This window comes from Phaethon lepturus, unplaced genomic scaffold (genome assembly GCF_000687285.1).
Source record: "Phaethon lepturus isolate BGI_N335 unplaced genomic scaffold, ASM68728v1 scaffold14864, whole genome shotgun sequence".
NCBI lineage: Eukaryota > Metazoa > Chordata > Aves > Phaethontiformes > Phaethontidae > Phaethon > Phaethon lepturus.
In genome coordinates this window covers 22,261-37,077 of record NW_010532743.1, presented here as the reverse complement: position 1 = coordinate 37,077, position 14,817 = coordinate 22,261, and the positions used below count along the sequence as shown (strand labels likewise).

Here is a 14,817-nt window from a genome sequence, read left to right as displayed (position 1 = left end):
TGGCAATATTCCCTTAACCATCAATCATGAAAGATTCTTGTGAGCTGCATGAAATACTCCTTCCCTAGGAGCAGGCTGTGGGTAACGCGTGCTTAACTCCCCCAAGTCCCAAACATAGCTCCTATTGTAGCTGAACAATCAATATATCCCACAGAATCTCTAGTCTTCCATACTGCATTATTCACAGGAATTGGCACGATTCGACTGCTGTAGATTCTTAAAAACTGGCTGAATGTAAAACAATACATTTAAAAAAATTCCCCAAATCCTAAAGAGTTTTTTTTCCTAATGTATCCATTAGCAAATGGTTACTAGAATGTAAATTAATATAGTTAGTGTCTCTCTTACACACACACACTCAGACAGGCATTCCCTTTCTAAAGTCTTCTCAATTTTGTATCTCCGAACTATTGCAAACACTATGAAAGAGAAAAAAACCAGAGAAACCATGCTTTAACCATGGCTTGTCTGCATTGTATATATATAGGCAGATCTCTGCAGCACAGAATGGAGCCACAAAATCTCAGCTCCCCGCCGCCAAATCGTATGTCAAGATGTGACAGAACAGCTGGCTTCAAGTTCTTTGGGTTTGACCTTCCCATCTAGGGAATATGGCAAATAATGACATAAAGCTAGATATTTATCAAACGCAGCAGTTTTTAAATGTGGTCGCTTACCTTTTTATATTGCTTTTTCTCTTGAACAGAACACATTTATATACTTAAAAAGCATTTGCCTGAGGCAGCCTTAGTATTATTTATGGATATTTTATTGTGGTCACTACATTATTTCTCTTACTCTTAGCTCTGGAAGAAACTGTCCTATAACAGCATAGAGGTTTTTGCCTGTCTCAATTTTTTTTCACGTCAGAAAGAAAAATATGTCTTGCCTGTTTCTTTTGCCACAGAAAATGAGATATCCAGCAACCTGTTATGCTGGGAGTAGGAATTATGCCTTGGTAAAACATGTTCAATACATGAATCCACTAGTACTTTGGTAGAAAGTTCTTGATTGCATTATAGATTCAACCTTGACATAAGACACACAGAGACACAATTGACATGAAAGTCAAGGGGAAATGTGTATGAGAAGGCTGAACTGGGCTCCAGGGAACAGACACGCTTCCACTGTAGCAGAGGAACTCCAGAGCTCTGCTTACATTTGATTTGTAGTAGAGAAAGAGGGGAAAAAAAAAGTATTAAAATAAAAGAACTGCAGTTATGTAAATATTTTAGGAAAGAGCAGATTAGAAAAAGAAGGAATATTTCTTCATTTAGATCACATAGACTACTTACGTTCTTTAGTATTCAACATAATCATTTAATTTGTGGCCTTAGAAATTAAAACCAATTTAAAATTTATTGTTACTTGACAAAAGAGTGGAAAGAGGAGTGAGAAACACAGTGCAGCCTATGGCAGTTTTCTGGAAATGCAAAGGAAGGGTGCACCTAGACTTCCAGACTCGATTCTTTTCTAGTCCAGCTGGACTCTTCTCAGCGACCCAGAGCAAAAGGACAAGGGACAACAGTCACAAGTTCCATCAAGGAATGTTCCAATCAGACACAAGGACAAAAATTTTACACAGTAAGCATAGTCAACTACTACAACAGAGGCTGTGGAAAATGCGTGCCAGGAGTCATCCAGAACTCAACTCGTTAAGGTTTGATTTCACTTTGAAGTCCTCTTTCTTGGAGCAGGAGGACATGGTGACTTACAAGAGCCCTTTCCACCTGAACTAATTCTATGCTTGTATCACCTATTCCTAGCAAAATCTTTATTTAAAACTAAACACACTGACAACGCCTTGCTGAGGTCAATAGCAATTCTTCTTCTGGATAACAAAGCACTGATAACAGGTCTGACCATCTTGTGTCAAAATTCCCTCTTACCTAAAAATCCATTAACTAGCATCATTGTGCAGTTTTTGCTTACCTGCTCAGTTTGACAGCAAAATCTGTCTGGCTGACAAAGTTGATTTTCAATGGCAAAACACAGTTGTTGCAGATTTTTTTATCTGATTTTGTTTCACTGCATGTAACTCAGAAGCTCAAGTTCATTTAGGCATTAACCACAAGAAATAATGATTCTTCAAACAGTCTCTGAGTACCTCAGACAAGCTATTAATGAGACTTACTTTGTGCAAAGGCTTCCTGCACATCTCCTCCCACCCCAGTCAGAGAGTCCTGAGGTGCGTGGGTTGGGGTGGAGCAGGCAGAGGCAGACCTGATGGGCATTGGAATTGGTCGACTGATAGTGTGGCTGGGTGAGGAACGTGGGGAGCCTGCCCCTTGAGTCTGCAAAACAATCACAAGGGGTTAAACAAGTCTTGCAAGAGCCTTCACCTGCTGTCCTTGTCACCCATCCCTTAGCTTAAAGGCATCATGCTGTTTGTAATCAGTTGGGTAATGTTAACTTTGCTAAAGGAAATATACTGAAGTCAGTTGTTAGCAGATAGCAACACTTCTATGTAGAAAAACAGCAAGTAGGAAAATATGAGTCGAGATCTGACTTCCTTTAAGCATGGGAAAATGTCAGGCAGCTAAATTTAAAAAGTCTGAGTTAATAAAGACCAAAGTATAGACCTTCTCTCTGCCCTCTTCCCTCTCTCATTCCCCCAGTTCACATGCATGTTTGATGAAACATAGCCCGTTCAGGCTGTGAGAAGGGGAAAGATGCTGGCATCAACGTGGCTTCCAGCCTGGGCAAGGGACTGAAACACCCCCTTTCATCAGAGCGCTGCCGTGAGACCTGATCACGGCCCTGTCCTCCGCATCCCTGCAGAAGTTTTTCATGGTACATGCAGCCTCTCAGTCACATAAAGTCTGACACTTGCAATAAATAATATAGCTTTCTGCTTTTTATTCGGAGCCAGAGAACTATTTTAAGCTGCTATTAAATCATACACTATTAAATTGTTCACTCTACAGGATATACTCAGGCACTCCCAAAACACTGTGGGGATTGGGCAATATAAATTCCTGCTATGGGTTCAGCTGCTGGAAGTGAAAATGTTTTAACACCAGTCATATAAAATGTCATGCTGTTAGCACCTCACCGTTAGTATCACTTAGCTGAAATTCAAGCAGACTTTATAAAATAGTCATTTTTACAAATGCAGTTGGGTGAGTGATTCCAAGAGACACACTGCCCTTTTCATCCACTGTTTCAAAACTCCTGGGAACATGTATCCACGCAAGAAAAACAAATGCTGGAGCCCACACCAAACTGCACACGGCTTTTGACTGAAAACCTGTATTTGGTAGATGCCAGGGATGGAGGTGGCTTGAGTGCTATTACAGAGGAACTGCAACACATGCCCGTGGTTGTTTATGGTGAAAAGTAACCCGAGGACTGGTGTCTCCCTCACCCTGGGTTTATTTTGAGAGTTCAGAAGGATTTCTTAACTCTTCCCATGCCACTTCTTTTGACTCCTGTAGTGGCTGCCATTGCTGCTCTGGTACGGTTTGGCAAATATATGTTCTAAAAAAGACAAGAGTAGCCCACTGCAGGAGTGCAGCATTGCCCTTGAGATTTTTATAAATTCCTGCCCCAGACCATAAATAATGTATCAGAATACTAAGCTATTTGTTCTTTTCTCCCAGCACCCCTTTCTAAGAGACATTATCACTAGAGAGATATCAAGGGCAAATTAGGTTTATGAGGAATAAGCACATTACTGATGGGAGAACGGAGGATTTAACACTTATAATTTCTTTAATGATCAGTTTTAGAACATTTAAATGATGGATGAAAGGGAAGTCGAATATATGAGAGCCAGATGCTCTCCTGTTTCTGGAATCATCTGTACGCACTGCAGCAGAAATGCAGATCTCTAGTCCTCCAGAGGCAGGGCACAGAGCAACCTGGAGATGCTCCAAGGTCCTTGGAGGTCACACCCCTTGCACATCAAGGCAGGGGATCTGGGAGCTACAGCTATCTCCTTTCATGCCCTGACAGCGCATGTTTCATCCTCTGCGAAACAAACTTGTGAAAGAATTTCTGGTTCCCAGCTCCCTTTTTCACTTGCCCTTTTTCCTCAGCTCCCCCTTTGCCTTTGATGTTGGTTCTGGGGAACACCAACAACAGTGGGAACTTTCAGAGAAGATGAGAAAAAAATGGACAAAATTTGCTTCCTATAGTCAAGTCACATTTAAGGAATCAACTTCAGAATAGGCATTTTATTTACTAAAAATAACAGATGCCTGCCAGTACTTCTTCGCTGGAATTTTCCCACAAGAGAAATGTAAAAGCTGCTGCACACCAGTGCCTACTCTTGTGTCTGCTTTGCAGCTATGACTGAGATCTTGTGTTTATGATAAACAGTGCTCTCTTATCTGTAGCTTTCAGTGTTGGAACAAACTGTTTGAGAAGCACAGGGAGATGAAGCAGTTGGAGTCCTCTGTCCAGTAAAATCTCTCTTTTTATACTATTGGGGCAGTATCAGACAGAACTGATGAACAGCAAGCTGAAATAGGAGGGTATTAGGGAATGCCTGATTTCAGAGAGGTGAATATCTTAATTATATTTTGCTCATCTCGAGCCACCTCAGCCCAAGTTTGTGGGAACAAAGTGCTATTAGGATTGAATTCCTGCTTCGTGGTTGTCAGGAGAAACATGTTTTTCACAGGCTAGCGCTAATGGCCTGAAACCTGCTACGACGATCAGTAGCGAGTGCTTGGTAATCTCAGCAGAGAAATGGAGCACCGAATTGCCCCCAGACCTCAGCAGCCCCGCCAGCTGAGGACTAAGGCATGCTGAAAGGGGAGCTACCACGGCCACCACGGCTATGTGGATGGCTTCCGCTGTTGTGTTGCACTTGGTTGCAGCTATCGATGTTCTCATGCCTTCCAGGAAAACTTCCATGTTTAATTCACGATCCCTGGCCAATCTGCTATTGATTTTAAGTCAACCCTTGCTAGACATTCCCCACTGCCAAAAGTCATGCTTAGGATAAAATGCTTGAAATGAAAACTGGCTTTACAGGCGCTTTAGCCCATTGCTCCCTCTGCTGGAACTGAACCGGGATGACATACGGGGAAAGCCCATCTCACAGCCTCCTCAAGTGACAGGGATGTGAAGAACTTACTATCCTTTCTCAAGGAAGGGCAGTAGAGAAATAGAAAGTTCATATGCATTAGATGAATTGCCTGGCTGCTCGTTCCAATTGAATTCCTCCAGAAATTAATTTAATACTGTTTCTCTCAACAGATCATGAAATGGCATAGTGTAATGGGGATCATTTCATGGAAAATGTGCGAGTAATTCCTTAGCATCATCACCTGGTATTCAGCGAGGCTATTACTCTCGGAAGAAGAAAATCGTATCTCATAATAGCCTGAAAATGTGCTTTCACTTACACTGTCCAGTGAACATTTTATATGGTAGGGAAACTCTTGTCACGTTGGAAATTTCTTTTTTTATGAATGGAAGATCTTTCAATACTTTTATGCAGGATCAAAAAGATGGCCCTTACAGGGAGGTGATGCTTGGTCAGATTTTTTTTTTGGGTCCAACAGATGAATGCTTTACAAAAATTAGCCAAAATATTACTTTTATGAAGGTGAGCATTACCTACAAACTCTGCATGCTCTACCATAGAGAGAACACATCAGATGCGTCGCTGTACTTCTGCTGATGAAACCAGAAGGAAGCATGTTTTGTTAAAATGAAACATGTTTATTGGACTCATAAATCAGACTGCTGACAAGTGCTTTTTTTTAGCCTAATATCTTTCCAAGATCCATTTCAATACTACAAAGCTCCAAAACAATTAAATCTTTTAAAATTTATCATTAGTAATACAAATACTTGCTCTTTTTGATCTAGGGTGCAGAAGCCTAGAAACTACATTATTCTCCTGAAGACCCATGTGACTATTAGTATCAATACCAACTTTTAAAAATGTGCACACAATGCCCTGAATTTTTCTGCATAAAGTGGGATTTCAAACTCATTGTCCTCATCTAATTTAAACTCAGCTATATTTTTCTTAAACTTCCAGAACTCTTATTACATTTGCAAAATGTAATCTATGATAAAAGTGTACTTTAATTCATATTCTAGGTTGGTTTCACTACATTTGGCTGGTGGTTTCCATATCTTCCATGTTCTTATTTAGAGGAGTGAGAAAAAGATCAAGACTCCTTGTAGAAGGGTCTAGACATGAAAGCCACCCTTTCTAGAGGTCTAAGAGGTTTAATTGTGAAAATTGCTCCAAGGTACTTGAAAATAATGTGTGAAAAAATAGCAAAATATTAATCTTGGTCAAAAGAACACACACACATTTCAAGCAAAGGAAGTAAAATAAATCACAGGAACACAATCACATTTAGGAGTTAGTGAGGCCTCCAACAAGGAGGTAACTTACTACCTGTTTCAATTCTTCTTCCTAAAGAAAAAGAGGATCAGCACATGAGATTAGCCAGGAGGTAAGTAAAGAACAGAAAACAAAGCCAAATTTGGAGTACAGGGCTAAACCTACAGTTGAGATAGTTGAAGGTATGTGGCCAGGTTATGGTCCCAACTCTGCACACCTTGAAACACCAGAAACATGCAAAGCGTGCAGAAAGCTACTGTCATTTCCCACCCCAAATTCTCTTTGTCCAGGCAGCGCAATGCCAGCAGGCAGCCCTCACTGCTAGTTGTAGCACTGCAGCAGCTCTACCATAGGTTAAGTGAAAAGTATCCTGTCTACTCCCAGCTCCCCGAAATCTGCTGGCTATGTGGTGGGCTCTGCTGCGCAGGTGCCACCAATTCCTGCACTGTGGCTGCAGAAGCCTGGGCCTGAGGAGATGTAAATGATATAAGGGGTCAAACTCATCCTTTGAAGCAAATACATGTTGCAAAATGGATTTCAGTGAAATTCTTTCTGCTTTTATCAAAGCATTTTATTTTATTTGACCCAAGTTACACTGAGTTTCCATGCACTCATTTTATCTGGCATGGCCAATGATAAAACAGACTCTTATGCTATTCAGAGCACTTTCTTCCAATGTGAATTTCTGGCATCATCTGTCCTGAGGTACATCAGGTAAAATAGGGCTGGACTCTGCAAATAAAGACACGTTTTCCATCTTATCCTAGTCTGTCTTAAAAATGCACATGCTTTTTGATACCTCCATTTTTAACTGAAATCCTTTGTTGACGCACGTTTCATCTGTTTAACAAAGGCTAGTTTCTGTATTTATGAAAATGACCAAGTGTTGTTGGGGAAGCATCTCTAAGACCAGAGTTAGATGTGGTTGTCAAATGGCACACCTGAAAGGACTAGCAAAAACACTTCTGTACCGTCAGCTGGAGCAGATAACAGTGTACAGTGCCGAGTTGTTTTTCTCACGGTTATTAGTTAACTCATTTTACGTGTCGGTTTTTTTCTTTTCCTATTTTTTTTTTTTTTATGTCCTCAACAGAGAAAACACTAAAACCACCTGAAACTGGACCACAAAATATTTTGTATTTGAACATTGTCAAATGGCTGATCCAGAGATTGCGAGCCTGAAATCAGAAATACGGCCAAATCCTTCTGCAAAAAGAACAAAACAGGACTGTATTGCATCATGCTGCAATATTATTTAAAGGACTGTATTAATTCTTCAACAGTTCAGAGCCTGCCTCTAGTGTTCCATCCACTTAGCAGTAGGTGACAATGATGATGCACTGTTACTGCAGGAGCAACATCATTTGAAACCTCTGAATTGAGAGACCATGGCAAAAAATAGAAAGGGAAGGAAAAAAAGCCAAATTTTATGGGTGGAAATAGTCAAGCTCTGCACAATTTTGTGGTCGTATCTCCTGCCTCTCCTCTCTTGCTTCACTCCGCCTGTTGTCCTTGGTAGCTCCTTACCTTGAGCAGTTTCATGAGGCCTTCTAACTGAACCATCAGCTCCCTCCGGCTTTCCTGGAGAGCAGACATCCTCTGTTCCAGCTCGTCCTTCCGCTGTCTGAGAAACAAGCAGATAGGATCAGAACTTACACCTGACAGCTTCAGCAGCTTTTAACTGCATCGCTTCCCCAGCCCGACTATGAGGCGTGTGCCTATAGACTGCAGGAAAGCAAACTCACTGTGTGAATTCAGCATAGTGCTTAGAAACAGGGCTACGTGAAAGCTAGGGAGTTCCCTCATACAGAAAATATTCATGGGACTGAATACAGTGATTAGGAAAAAGAGAGACACTGGCACAGATCCTCCTCCAAAGAACAAATGAGGTTCAAACAAGTTTGTATTAAATTCCCTTGTGGGAATGCTTGGCAGCTTTTGTCTTTGGATCTCTCTAGTCAATAACCTCACTAGCCGTCAGGAGAAATGAGAGCCATGCCCTGAAGGACAGGGAATTACGGCAGGGACACTGAACACAGCGAGATAGGAGAGAAGCTAAGAGACTCCAGAAATTCAGCCAGAAAACCATGGTGATCTGCTTGTGTTTCTATTTTTTTCTCAAAGCAAGAGTAAGATTATCACATAGTGGAGATACAACTGCTTGAAAATAGCTCTTTGGACTCAGAGTCCAGTGCTGGTCCTGTGACAAGTGAATACTGAGCCACTCCAAGTGTGACAGTTTGTGCCCACATAATAAACGGGAACAGCTTTGATTCTGCACAGTTCCACGCACAGGACAGGGGTTCAGCACTTGCACATGTTGTGTGAGAGGTCCCCACATAAATACGAAATAAATTTGTTGCCTCCTGGAAGCTATGATGTAATTAACAACATTACTGTTGAAAAATATATGTATTAGGTGTATTTTATACACTACTGTGTTGCAAATAACATAAAAACACTATGTTGTTAGCCTTGTACTACCTGTAGAATAGGACAACGTAATCCTAAGTGGAAAAGCACCAGAGTCAACAAGACTAAGTATATTTCCTGTATTTAGGGAACTATGAAACCCTGATTTTAAGCCTTCTCTGTAAGTGAGCAGTTATTAATATAAACAACGCTGATTTCTACAAGATTGCTCATGTGTGCTCTCTCTCACCTATATAATAGGATCATATAGTAACACTGCCAGGTTGTATTCCGTCCTCTGGAGGATTAATCTATTTTCTGCTACAAATTGCCTGTGCTGGCTTTTCTTTTCCAGGCATGTAATGGTTGGAAATGCTATGAACTGTACAAAGGCAACTGAGTTGAAGAAACTGCTTATAAAAGGAAGATACCTTATCCATGTAATTCAAAGTGGCAGGTCCTAACACAGACCTCTGATGGGTTTTAGATTCATTCTACGGGGAGAGAGGACCTAAGCAGTGTGCAATGTACAGACTGCTCCTCTGGCTTTCTTCTCCAGCTGTACTCCAGAGCAAGTTCTTGGAAGTAATGGGCTTTCTAACCCATCTCCAAGACAGCACTGGTAATGTGAGGGAATGTTGTGTTCAGAACCCTATTTCCCTGAGTCTGCAACACTACAGCAGCTGGTGAAAGATGCTGGGCCAGGCACCCACAACATAGTTTACAGATTCCAGCATTTTTTAACATTATATGAACCAAATTGCCTTACTGCCCTAATTGCTTCAAGCCCCCAAAATCTGTGGGGTAACAGACGTGAATCAGTGCTGCTGTTCTGAGTCCTGCTGTTTTACACATGGTAAGAACAGCCTTGTGACATCTTAAGCGTCTAGGAATTTGGGGTGGTGTTGAAACTCCACAGTAAATCAAAAGCCTACCTTTTGCCTCTCAAATAGTGAACATTTTAGAAGGTATGCAAAGCAGTACAGACCCACAGATTAAAAGTTATTTTCTGACTCTGACACTGCACATTAAATCAGAGAAGATATAATAATTGAAGAACTCAGCATCACTGCCCTAGGGACATCCCATGTCAGGAAATTCAAATAAGGTTATTATGCTTTTAATATGCGTAGCAAAATTGAAAAGAGGGAAAAATTAAGTAGTCAGTCAACACTGCACAGTAATTTGATTTTTTTTTTTTTAAGGATAATAAATTTTATTTGTCAACTGCATAGAAAGCTAACCTAAACCTGCTTAAAATAGACTTTAGGCTTGATGCACAGGAGCTACGTTTTTGGTATATTTTATGCAGCGTACACATTTTCATCACAGTCACTTTTATACGTCTCACAATGTCACTTGCCTGTAGATATCTAGAAGTAATTACATACTAAAATCAGTCATAGAAATGAAGATGCTAATTTGTCTTCAGATTGGAAAGCAAATGTAATTATTTATGAAACAGAAAAATATTTTAGTGTGGAAAACTCAATAATAAAACTACACAGTATCCGTAAAGAAAAAATGTAACACAATTTCTTAGAGTATTTTCATTCAGTTATGAACCAGACCACTGAAGTATTACTTGTGTGAGGAGCGGCTAAGTGGCCAAAAATGTTCTTTAGTCTTTTGATGTGAGAACTGCTCTATGAGGGGGGGATAAAATTTAATCTAGCATTGTTTCACTAGAAAGTGTTTACTGTATTCTCTGTTCACATGAAGTGTTTTGAGTAGTTCTTATTGGATTCTCTGGCTCTCACAACAGGAACTTCAGGACTTGCAGGGAGCCTATGGATCTGGGCCAATTCTTCAATGTGATATACATGGCAATTAGTATATCCATATAGAGTATCCTAATTAACATGCAGACACATCCATATCAATGTTTTTAGTTTGGTGTGATAATTGGAGAAATGATCCTCTAAATCTTCAGCTGCTGCAGATGACATTACTCCTCACTTGCCACATGACAAGGAGGATCATTCTGCAGCCTGGTTTTGCACCGTGAAGAGAACTGACCTCTCCTTAGAGTTCAACACATGGGGGAAATTTCAAAAAATTAATGTCTAATTCTGCCTTTATTTTCATGTAGCTCTGTATTTACTCTAGCATAAATGAGAAGTCTTTGTAGAAGCATTTGATCTGACAGAACATTTTTCCCCATATAATTAATGGCATTTGGACAGGGCTGTGGGGACCTATTCCAAATGACCTAAGGGCCTAACTCTGCAAACAGTAATGCACATGCTTAATTTAATGTAGATGAGTAATATGTGAGATTCCTCATGCATGCTGTTTAAAGCATAAGCTTAATTACTTTTAGGACTACAGCCTGCACTGAAAATGGAGAAAAAATACACACTGTGTACTTATTTACTTAAAAAAGCCCCCAAAACTGTAAGCCAGGCTTATCTCTTATTTCTTCTTTTATTGAGAATGACTGGCTGGCCCCAGTCATTGCTGGAGGTTTTACTGCTGTGGACTTACCTCAGGAGCCGGAGCTCTGCAAGGAGGGTGGGATTTTGTTGTGCCTTCTCTGGTGTGGGCTGGGATGCTTGCTCATGTTCGAGTCGCAGCCTCTGGATCTCCTGTAGGATTTCTCTTGGGGAAGAGAATAAGCAGAAGACCACAGGTCAGTAATTTTCCACAAAACCAGCTCACTGGACATTGCAAGAGGAGAAAAAGTGTGACTATGTAGCTCTTCATCAACATGGATATAATGACTGGGCTCCAACCAGCAAAAGAAGCCCTCAGCACTGAGACAGGTCTCTGGTTTATTTTTTAAATAAACTTTCAGGGTTTCACTATGACAGGAAATATTTCTTCAAGACCCCGCAAAATCAGAGGTAGACGTGAAATAGCAATATCCTTAAATTGCTCCCTTCTACTTCTTCCCCCTGAACATTTAAAGGATCACATCAATTTCACAAAAAGTAAAATAATATCGGTCCCCTCTTGAGTATCAGAGAAAATATTTGGCACTTAAAAAAATACTTTTAATATAAGTAGAGATCTGAGAGAAGTCAACAATTCAAGCAGAAGCCCTTTAACAGGACTTGTTATGGCTGGCTTGCCAGCCCTGGAGCGCTGTCAAAAGGCTAATACAAAGCTTCACAGCAGAAGGTTGAAACCTTTGTGGATTTTTTCTCTTCTTCACAACGTGCTGGATAGCAAACGGTCAGGAGGCAGCCTCGAACTATGAAAGGCAAATCGAGAGTGGAGCTGGTGGCTCATTACATGGTGACAGAAGGCAGTGCCGAGTTTGGAATAGGAAACCATCTGGTCTGGGCTGGCCTCCGTTTTACAGTCCGGCAGTAAAGGCAGAGCTCTGCTGCCATACATTTCATGGCATCAGGCAGTCTGATACCCAGGGCCAGATCCTCTGCTCCTAACAAACAGGCGTCATTCCTTTTTGGGGCTGGCTGCCCTATTTTGCCTGGACACTGTCTCTCAGTCTCGGTCCCATTTGTACCTACTGTCTCATTTGATCAGCAGCCTAACTTGCTGCTAACCTTTCTGCAAACCTGTCGCAAGCAGACTGTGTTCTGGAGAGCTTTAATCATCTTTTTCACAAATAAAAGGAGGGGAGCATAACATTACCAGTGTGACTGACTGATCCTTTCATTTCATGTTTTAGTGCTATAGAGGATCCAGCTCAAAGTTAATCTGGTTTTGAAACAGGACAGTTTTTTTTTTTTTTTAAACTCTTAACAAACAGCAGCTGCAAACAGTAAAGTATCAATGGTTATATCACGTCATTGAACAGCACACCCATTAAAACACAGGCTGGCTGTGGATTTCAGTCTTTGTCATATTCTGTGGACCTTTTTGTGCCTTGTGCTTTTTGTAGGGGGAGGTGTATGTGCATGTATAAACATACTGCAGAGAAGTAGGTGGTAAAAATGTAGGTGGTAAAAAAAACAAACATACACAATATATGGGACTGAACAAAACCAGGTACTTTGCGAATGCTTACCGGTTTTTATTTTCAAGTTCAGCAATCAGCTGCCTTTGTTGCTTGTTTGCATCAATGGTGAAGGAGATATCTGATGCCCCTCTCTGCTGACCCTGTTGCTGTTGTAAGAGAGAAGGCTGCATTGAAGGAGGAATAGCCAACATGTCCAACACAGATCTGCTCACAGAAAATGCAGTACCAGGCTTGCCTACACTAAAAAAAGACTATCCATGTTGCGCTCATACCAGTACGGCTCCATTTCTAGTAAAAGCAGGGTAAGTGCTAGAGTAAATAAGACTCAGTGTTTACCATCCTGTCATTCATTGCTTCAAGGAGCTTCCTCTGAACCAATTGTAAAAGGCAATGGCATTGCTGCAGGCAGTTGCTGTAATATGGCTGTTAATTTTGATACTAGAGACAAGAGAAATATACTGAAGCGAAAAACAGCGTTCTTCTCCAAAAAGAAGAGGCTGTGTTTCCAGTGCAGTGATGCTTCCTTCTCTTGAAAGTGTGGTTTTGCTTTCGGTCTGAAAGCTGTACTCAGTTTTCAGTCTGGCTGTGTGGCCCATTTGGCCAATTTTTCCTATACGCTCTGGTGATACTTCAGGAAAGCTCTTTCCCCAGTCCTTCAGGTTCAGCCGAACCTTTTTTCCCCCAATAAAATTAAGTGGTAATTAAACTATTTCTTACCAAATGAGGCAGTGCTCACTACAGCTTCATCGGACTATGCTCTTTTTTCATGTTCATTGGCAATAACCAAATATTGGCTTGTTTGTTGACATTCCTGTATTTCAGTGTTGTATCAATGACAATGCAGAGCAAGACATTTAAAGTTTCACAGCTATCAAAGGTATCAATTTATTTCTAACTCCAACCTGAAAGAACCGGACATTAAAAGGACTCTGCTAAGCTCCTGCTGTGATCTGAGCGTTTCTCACCATAAGAGCCCTATGAAGTGTAACTCTGGAGCCCAATTTTATGTGATGCCAGCCACGTCCTCCTCCAGGAGGTGGCACCTTGCAGGAATGGACCCTCAGCAAGGATGAAGCTACATCTCATAACAAAGGCTAGCACTGTCTGTGGGGAAAGGACGCTACGCTATGCCTGTAACCATTTACTGTTTTTTCTGCTATGGGTACGCTCCAACCATACGGAAGCGGAGGAGTGCATAAAGAACTGACACATGCTGGTGGGTGTCATGACCGATACAGAGGGAAACAGGATCTTTATCCTGAATGCTCAGTGTTATTAATACATTTTGTTCCTTAAAAAACAGAATGGCCATCAGCAAAACTTTAAAAACTTCCACTGTGCTCCTAACGTGGTGCCACTCTTGTGCTCGGAAAGATTTCTGTGTACAGATTCCTTCTGTCTCCTTTGTTCAAAAAGCACAATTGCAAATTGCACAATGGCAAAGAGAATTTCAGTATTTTCCTTCAAACCAGCTCTGTTTAAAAGTTACTTAAATACTGTTTCTTAAGTTTCCCCCATATCACAGACACATGTTATATACAACTGATTTCTACCAGTTTCTACCCAGACACATTACTAATGGGAAATCTTGGTCCCATAAAGAATTACCATCCTTCAGAAACAGGACATTAACCTACAGGTTGCCTTAAATTTGAAACACTGTTGTCACACCTCTGGAAGGGACTGATCTGAGCTGGGCTGGCAGACCGGGAGCACCCGTGCACCCTTCTCTTCCCCTGTACTGTGAAATCTTCCACGACAGGCGGCTGCACGGGGCGGCAGATTCGTCTTCCCGGGATGAACGTGACTCAATGTTTTTACACCAAGAGTGGTGCCTGATTTCGCCCTTTCAATTGACCTCGCATTGTAAATCTCGGTGTGAAAATATGCTTCCGGGCACTCCAGGCAGGCTGCTTTTCACTTAACCATCATTTATGGTCCCTTGTTCTATCAAATGTGCTGAGATGGGAAAAAAGTAACCAGGCTGACCTTATTTCTGCCATTTAAGATTTTATATACTTCAATTAGGTTCCTGCTTCATTCTCTCTTATTCCTGAATATAGTTAGTGAGGTTTTAGCCTGTCATCACCTTCTATCTTGGGATACATAGAGCATAATAATCATTGCTCTGAAATGAAAATGGGAGCCAGGGCTAATGCAG

General features: G+C 41.1%; 1 protein-coding gene across 1 annotated transcript in view; it reads right to left on the bottom strand.

Moving 5' to 3' along the window:
* Positions 1-14,817, bottom strand: part of DTNA (dystrobrevin, alpha) — a gene marked incomplete at its 3' end in the record, with an annotated part of 39,250 nt that overhangs the window by 2,341 nt on the left and 22,092 nt on the right. The window contains exons 7-10 of the mRNA XM_010284942.1: positions 12,705-12,802; positions 11,216-11,329; positions 7,844-7,940; positions 2,135-2,294 (exon numbers count right to left, since the gene is read on the bottom strand). Of these exons, the coding sequence (XP_010283244.1) occupies positions 2,135-2,294; positions 7,844-7,940; positions 11,216-11,329; positions 12,705-12,802 (469 nt within the window). The remainder of the gene's footprint in view (positions 1-2,134; positions 2,295-7,843; positions 7,941-11,215; positions 11,330-12,704; positions 12,803-14,817) is intronic.